The 8,469-nt window shown below is 42.9% G+C and overlaps 1 protein-coding gene across 1 annotated transcript; it reads right to left on the bottom strand.

Annotated features, from left to right (window-relative positions):
• Positions 1-115: 115 nt before the first annotated feature.
• LOC142824008 (maestro heat-like repeat-containing protein family member 2B) lies at positions 116-4,418 on the bottom strand. The gene is made up of 5 exons (XM_075915766.1): positions 4,241-4,418; positions 3,858-3,980; positions 2,550-2,702; positions 913-1,035; positions 116-498 (listed from the first exon to the last, which is right to left on the bottom strand). Exons 1-5 carry the CDS (start codon positions 4,379-4,381, stop codon positions 415-417), a joined length of 624 nt encoding a protein of 207 aa, XP_075771881.1. The 5' UTR covers positions 4,382-4,418; the 3' UTR covers positions 116-414.
• Positions 4,419-8,469: the final 4,051 nt, after the last annotated feature.

An 8,469-nucleotide genomic window follows, 5' to 3' on the forward strand; every position in this document is an offset into this window, starting at 1 on the left:
ACCATAGCCAAGTAAAAAATGGGTTAAATGAATAAAGATTATCCCAATCTAGAACCCCAAATGCAAACAGCCCTTCACTTTGCAGCTGTGCACCTCTTTGTACCTCTGTTAATTATTTGCTCATCTAGAAGTAAAGCTAAAACTTCAATTCCCTTTTTAGAGGAATCCACCAGCTTCCTTCCCCCTGCCAGCTAGCCAGACACCTCCATCCCCACCTGAACTCTTCTCCGTAGTATGGCATGCCCCACAACCTCCACTCTTGTGCCTTTCAAGCACAAATCTCCAAACAGACATGACGCATTCAAACCCTCAAAACAAAAACACCATGTGAGCATCAGCCTGCTCCCAACCTGACACTCATGAATTAACAAATGAGAAGACATCACAGTGCCAAGAAATATGGCATAGAATATCCTACCACAGTTGTCCAATCGCAAACATTGCCTCGTAACGAACTGGAGACACCAGGGAATCCAATGGTTCCTTTTTAATGAAGTCCTGAAATGGATGAACAGAGACATAAAAATAGGAAGTGGGTTTGAAAGGCAGAGAAGCCTCCCCCTCACCTTCTGAAACAGGGCTTTATGCCAGACCTGTAAGAAACAGACACTGTTTCAGTGGCTCTCTGCCTCAGAAATGGACCGTAGAGACATCTGCTATACACAGGTCAGCAAGCTGTATCCTGGTAACTCATCAGACACTATCCATTCCTTCCAGTTACAGCCCACAATATGCCAGCATCCCGGCCAAGCACAATGGACCCAGCATTCTGGGTGCCAGGCAGGTAAATCATGACACTGAAGTAGTATAGCTACTGCCAATGGAAAGAATAACATCTACCCGGACAATCAGTCTCATTACATAATAACAAAATCCCTTGTAGCTCAGGCTTCAAAGTTCCTAATCACTCACCATCATGTAATCAAGGAGCTCCAGTTTGTAAGAGAATTCAAATGCCTGGGAGTCTCCAGTCTTCAAAACTGCACAGCTAATCTCTGTTGCATTCTGGATGAGGGTTGATTTCAGGTCCATGTCCTACATTTCCAGGAAAAACAAGAGGATGTGGGTGAGAAACTGAGAGAATCAGATTCCAGAAGAGTAGAAATTAGATCTAGTCTCAGGAGAAGTGTCTGCAGACCCCAGAAGACAGAGAACCCCAGCTCTACACCCATCTCAGAAAAAGAAAAGGCCCAGGTTGATCAAGTAAACCCAGGTCCATTTACACAAAGTAGTCATGACTCCTGCTTGATGTGGGAGGGAAAACAAATTTTATGCAATTTAAACAAGAAACTTGTGCCTAGTAAATGCACAAGATACGAGGGCAGATTATTTAGAATTTAACTTGTTCGCAACATTGATCCCCAACACCTGAAAAACAAAATGTAAAACCGCTACTAGCAATTTCTATTGTGCCACATTATGCACATTCTACAAATATCCTGGTTAATGAACATGAAGTAGAGAGAAATCACTATTACTGACTCTTCCAAAAAAGCAGGAAATGTGCCCAGTCTGGGTGTGTTGCAGTGGACAATATCAGGGGCCATAGTTCTTAATATTTGTATTTGTGAACTACTGGAAAATGTCAACTTGGTTCATTTGTGATCAACTTTTTTTGACAATGAGAGTCTCAGTTAGGCTAAGTCTAGACTGCAAAGTCTGAAAAAGATACGCAAAGTATGAATCTTTCTCTGCTTTTCTTTCAAAAAAGGCTTTTTCGAAATTTGGAAAAACCTGCTCTTTCAAGCCATCCCTTCCTTCCTCATAAATCAAGGTTTACAGGGATGGTGAAAGAACGCATCCACTTTTCCAAAAAGTGGATGCGGTATTGCTTTTCTGGGATACCTCTGGGATCCCGGAAAAGTACTGCAGCCTAGACATAGACTTAGACAGAGTAGAATGGAATGGCAAAGTGATGTGGAGAGATTAGAACTATGCACTGAGACCAGAATCAGGGCTGGCAAGTGGACAGCCATATATCTAAGGAGCAGAAATAATGAGCAGGCAGACAAATAGGAAGACAGATATGGGGAAAGGGAAGTAGATAGTCCAAGAAACAGTGATAGCAAATAAACTAAATACAAGCACTATTCCAAAAAGTCCCTTAACCCTCGTGGAACAAGGTTTACAGGGATGTTGGGATAGTGAGCCCGTTAGATTTCAAAATAACGGGCGCACTCAAAAGATGCGGAATAGCTATTTCAGGATACTTCTGATACCCTGAAATAGGTTCACAGTGTAAACATAGCCTTAGAGTGTTATGCTGCACAGCCTGAGTGTGACTGCATCTGAAATACTATGTAACTATGACCTAGAGAATTTCAGAAGAACACAGAAAAACTAGAGAAAATACAAACAACAGCAACAAATAAGATATTTGTTACAGCTCACACTCCATCCATGAAGGTTTTAGATTTGATGCACATGACAAACGGTTGTTCAAAGGAGATTTTTAGAAAAATAAGCCCTCTCTTAGTAAACTCAGGTCCAGTGGAGGCACTGATCTAAGTTCAGAGTAATATCCCCAACACTTATGCAAGAACTCTTACTTGGCAACCGGTTCTATAATGGTGTAGGATGTTCTCTGTGATGTCTGCCTCCACCCGAGACAGAAGTTGCTCTTTTGGAGCATGCATAGCCACTTTGCTGTATGTCAGCATCAGCGTGCTGCGGGTCTTGGCTCTTTTCCCATGATGGTAGTCCTGGACAATTGGAAATGTCACAAGAGACAATTACTTCTGATTCATTTTGCCTTGAAATTCTGATCTGTTGCTGACTGAGGAATTGCTTTTGGCAGCGATAATAGCTTGTACTTGAAAAATGTATTTAAGCCAAACCATAACTGCGTGAGGCACAGAGGTATTGGTGTCTCAAACATACTGATTGGATAATTCTGACACAGAGAGCCCAAAGTTTTGACCCTACCCCAGTGAAATAAATGGGAGATTTGTCATTGACACTGATAGGCACAGAATTAGGTGCAAAATGATATGCCTAGATCTGCACAGTGAGTAAACAGCAAATCTGGCAATGGTGGCCAAGAGACCTAATATGCTGTTTTATCCTCTGGATAAATGGTTCTCAACGAAAGGTACGCAGAAGTTTTCGAGGGGGACAGATCAGATCATTTCGATATTTCCCTAGTTTTAGAGCAGGCTACCTAAAAAGCACTAGCAAAGTTACAAACTAAAATTTCATACACACAATGACCTATTTACACTGCTCTATATACTGTACATTGAAATGTAAGGAACATATTTATATTTAAATTCATTTATTATAATTGGTATGGCATATGAAAATGGGAAATTAAGCAATTTTTCAGTAATAGTGTGTTGTGACACTTTTTTGTATTTTTATGCCTGATTTTCTAAGAAAGAAGGTTTAAAATGAGGTGAAACTTGGGGCACACTAGACAAATCAGATTTCTAAAATGGGTATATTAGTGTGGAAAGTTTTAGAACCGCTGCTCTAGAGCACAGGGTCCATAACAGTTGTCCAGAGAGCAGGTTGGTTAGTCACATGTTGCTTGCAACACCTCCTCCTTTACAGCTACTAACCTGGATTTAAAAAACAGCTACAAATACATTCAACACTTTTCCATATAATTAACTGGTATAGTTCCTACACACTGTGCATAGGAGAGGCATTCAAGCCATGAAACATCACATGCTAAAAATCAGTTGAGAGAGCCACGGATCCAGACTGTGCTCCTCTCTGCTTAAATGTAAGCATCACACAGAGCACATCCATTGGGGGACAGTGTTAGCTGACCAATGAGACTCTACCGGGGGCAGGAGATACTGTCTCTAGTTTAGAGGGAGAGGAAGTTTGAGAGAACCCCCTGGCTCCTTTACCTTCAGGCAACCAATAAACCCAGAAATCGTAAGTTTGTTCATTGCTGCCCCAAACTCCTGAAGTGTGTTCAAGATGAGGTCCAAGTGGCTCTCGGCAGAGAATGCAAGGATGGAAATGACTCCCTGTTACTCAAGAAAAATATTGGTTAGTGAATCTGACCAGGTGCCCAATAGACCCCCACAAGTCAATTCCTTTCACCCAAAGTAGTGTAAAGTGCCAATTAGGCCTGAGACCCATGGGAGGGGGAGCAAAGGGTGAGTGAAATAGCAACAAAGAGGACATGAAGCAAAATGGCATCTGTCCCGGGACAACTGAGAGCTGAGTTGCCCAGGGGACATTCAGAGGGTACATGATAAGGTAGGGAAAGGGACAGGGTCCTTACCAGTCTATCAGGGGCTTCCATGTAATCTGTTTTCTTCAGAAACTTCTGAATCTGTGATTTAATATGGACCGGGTCCTGACAAACTGCCAAGCAAATTCCTAGTGCCTTATAGAGGAAACACTGAAAGAAAGAGGCCAGCATTGAGATATCAAGAACACCACATGCTTGTCAGTATAGAACCAACCCAGCAACACACACTGACACAGGAAAAAAAAACCGAGCCAAGACCAAGCACCCCTGCTGCAGACACATCCCATCATCTTCCGCCACCCAGTTAGGGAACAATTCAGTACCAATAGCTGCTCCAAGCAAATGCCAGCAGGGGAAGAGCAGGGAACAAGCAAACACAAATTTTATACACAAAAAAACCAATGAAGCAGAGAGAAGTCTCATGCAGCCCTCCAACAAGAATTCCAAGAGCAATTAACTAGAAACTAAACCTTAACAGAGAACAAACCTTCTCTTTGGAGGGGCTGGCATAGCCGGCCATCTGCTGGCTCAACTCAGAGCTTAGCTGGCTGCTCCAGGCATTGTCATTTATCTGCTCCAGAGATGTTCTGAGGAACTGTGTGTAAAACAAGAGCTGGTTTATTGAAAGAATTTTTGGTTGGGGATTGAGAGTTTTTTCCCTTCCTTGTTCTCTGTTGTAACCATTCCAATATTCAGGTGTCATAGGAAGATTATTTCCCTATTGAGAACTATGAGCATTGACAACCCAGACTTCCTCTGCCGGTTGTTCTTTAACCTTTGCCTTATGATTCTGCTCAGTCTCCAAACTCAGATGCACAGCAAATTGGAGAATGAGAACTGACCATTGATTTTATAGCAGACAGAGGATAGGTCTAGTGAACTTTGATCAATGGGCCATCATTAACAAAGAGCCAAGCACCTTCTCTGAAGTGCTACAGACTCTTCATAACACTTTCTGCGGGTATGCAGGGTTGTGAGGTATCTCACTACCACCTGCCCTTGGCATGAGGAAGCATTCTTTATGCCTGCCAGGTGTCAGCTCCTGACTCTGCCAGACACAGGAAATGCAAGCACACCCTTCTCACCCGGACCCAGCTTTGCTGTCCTGCAGATAAGCAATAGGCATGCTTCAATCATCACACCCTCTACATATTCCCAGAAGGTCCAGCCCCTGTTCCACTGGACACTCCCAGAATTCACAGGTTTACTACTTACCACCTTACTATTTTCACCTCAGCATCACTGATCCATTTAACACACCGCTCTTAGGTGCATATACAGTGAAAATAAGTAGAGTTTCATTCACAAAGAATGGAAATTTGAGAAGCAGCAAGCAGAATTAATGTAAACAAAGATTACATAAAAGTAAAATCACCACACACTTCCTAAAGGTTAAACTTAGATAACCAAACATTCCTCTGTCTCACAAAGGATAGCTCTCCCAGCTTGAAGCACCCAGAACAAATGTGATCCTCCTAAGTCAAGCAAGTTGGCAGCTTATTCCCTAGATGAAGGATAACTGGTACAGGATACCTCTGGACCTCCCAAAATAGTTTCAAGCATCTCACTAGTAAACAGGTATCCCCTATTGTTTGGTTTTCTTGGATAGAGTCTCCTCTGGAGACTTTGCAATCACTTAATTAGAATTTTCTCAGTCGATTAACATCCATTGTGAATAATTACTCAGTCTACATATAGCCAGACAAAGTTGCTTTTCACCTTCTGGTGACCAGCCTCAACTCATAGACCTCAAAAGCATAAATTTTCAGTATACATCCAGAAGTAGTATTCCCTCTAAGGCTACGTCTAGACTGCAAGCCTCTTTCGAAAGAGAACATCTAGACTGCAACCACTTATTTCAAAAAAGCGAGCCGTTTTTTTGAAAGAGAGCACCCAGGCAATCTGGATGCTCTCTTTCAAAAAAGCTCCATTTGCATTCAATAAAGCCTTTTTTCGAAAAAGCCCCATTTGCATTCAATAACACCTCTTTTCAAAAAAAAGGCATTATTCCTTGTAAAATGAGGTTTACCGTGGTCGAAAAAACAGCTGCATTCTTTCAATTTAATTTCAAAAGAATGCAGTGGCAGTCTATATGCAGAGGAAGTTTTTCAAAAAAAAGGCCACTTTTTTCGAAAAAACCCTGTAGTCTAGACACACCCTGAGATTTCCGATCCATGAACGGAATGAGTTTTGGCTTGTGCGCTGCTGTGGCACCTACCAGTTATTAACATACATATATATACTGTATATATATGCAGTCTTTTTCTTTCTTCAGACTGCCATCATATTCTCTCAAATCATAACTTTTTAAAAAGTGTGCAGAAAAGAAATGTCTGTTCTTTTTAAAGTTTGCAAAACATTATGGTGATACTTAAAATAGTGTGCATTCTAACCTACTTGAAAAAGCACATTTGTACAATTTAAAAAAAACCTCTTAAAACCCCCAAAGTAGTTGAAATTTTAAAAATTCAGGTTTTTTCAGAGAGCTGTAGTTGTGAAGACTCTTTAAAATGTGAAGCAAGTGCAACTAAGAGACATGGTGATAGCTGCACGTATTTTCAGAGAATCATAAAAAATAGCTCTGCTACACATGAATTGCCTTATTTGGGTCAATCATGAATTAAGTTGGATGCCCAATGATGATATTTAAATGTATTCATTGGTTATTGTGTTGCTCATACAAAGCATGTAATATAGTGAGGACATCATTCATAGCATATTCTGAAAGGCACTTCACTTTGGTCTAATGAGTGAGTGGCAGCTGGTTACCATAATTTATGTCTTCAATTTGACCTGTAAAGCCATCAAACCAGAAAGAAGGAACAGAGCCTGAGGGACTCTTGATCCCTACCAAGAGAAGCCAATCCCTCAGGGCCCAACAGAACTGACGAAACTGGGTTTCTGTGCCCAAAGTATCCAGTACAAGCCAATTCAGGAGCCAAGCTTGAGTAGCTCAGCAGAGCCCATACGTCTCAACATGAGGAAATTAAACCCAAGATGCTTGCCAGATCCCACTGCAGTATCCAAACTCCACTGAAGGGATAGCAGAGGACTGAGGTATTTGTGATGTTACTTGTTAGTGATGAAGGTGATCGGTCCTGCCTCAGCTTATTACTGGAAAGTTAGGAGGGCGGCCAAAGCCACCCAAACAGCCGCTGCTGGCAGCCACCACTGGCCACGCGGCTCGAGCCCCGGCCGTCCAAGCAGCTACCCCTGGCCACCTGGCCCCACCAACGGGGCCATGGTGGCCTGTCCACTCCAGCTGGAACTGGAGCAGCGAAAGCCTCACCATGCCCTGGCTCCAGCCGGAGCAAACAGGGGCAGGGCAGCCTGCTTGCCATCATGCGGCCCTGCTAAACTGCCTCTGTCACCACTCACCTTCCGATCCAGCAGGACAGTGAGAGGAGAGTGCTGCTGCGTGGCTCTGCAGGCGAGGTGTGTGGGCTTAAAATTTGTTGTGCGTAGCCATGCAGACACGCAGCTTGTAAGGCCTGTCCAGAAGGCCTTATATATTATCCATCCAGACATTTTGCAATGATTATGATGATCAGTGTGGCCAGCAGAGGCTTTACATGATACTCTTTGATGAACTGAAATGTAGAGATCAGCTCTAGAGGATCCTGGTAATTCTATGCACCCCGCAACCTCTGTCAGTTTCCAAAGTCATACCCTCAACTCCCATTGAAGTCAGCAGGAGATCCAAATTTTGAACAGCAGCCAGGTTATACTGGAAACCTCACAAGAGAGCCTTCATGGAGACATATATAGGTCCCTGCTGACCTACCGTCCATCCAGTTCCTTCATGCCAGCCTACTCTGACAGTGGGGAGGGGTGGGATTTGGAAAGGACATGACCACACATCTCGAACAGCAGTTACAAAAAGGTAGGTAACTGGTTTGTTTCTTTTTCGAGGGCTTGCTCATGTCTATTCTGATAGATGACACCCAAGCAGTTCCCATGGAGGAGGGGGCCAGAATTAATTGAAACATCACATCACCCCTTACCTGTTGGGTGATGGTGTGGTGTGACATGACGGTGCAAATAGAGGAACACGTTGCTGCCCTGCAAATATCCTCAATGGGAATCTGTAGGAGGAACGCTGCCAAAGATGCCTGTGCTCTGGTGGAGTGAGCTGATGGCGCTGGAATTTTGGCAAAATAATAACAGGAAATATCCACAATGAAATATACTGGGATGAGATGAGAAGTCCCTTCATTCCTTCAGCCATGACAATAAAGAGCTGTGGTGATTTACAAAAT

The sequence above is a fragment of the Pelodiscus sinensis genome, unplaced genomic scaffold (assembly GCF_049634645.1).
Source record: "Pelodiscus sinensis isolate JC-2024 unplaced genomic scaffold, ASM4963464v1 ctg129, whole genome shotgun sequence".
In the NCBI taxonomy this organism is placed as follows: Eukaryota; Metazoa; Chordata; order Testudines; family Trionychidae; genus Pelodiscus; species Pelodiscus sinensis.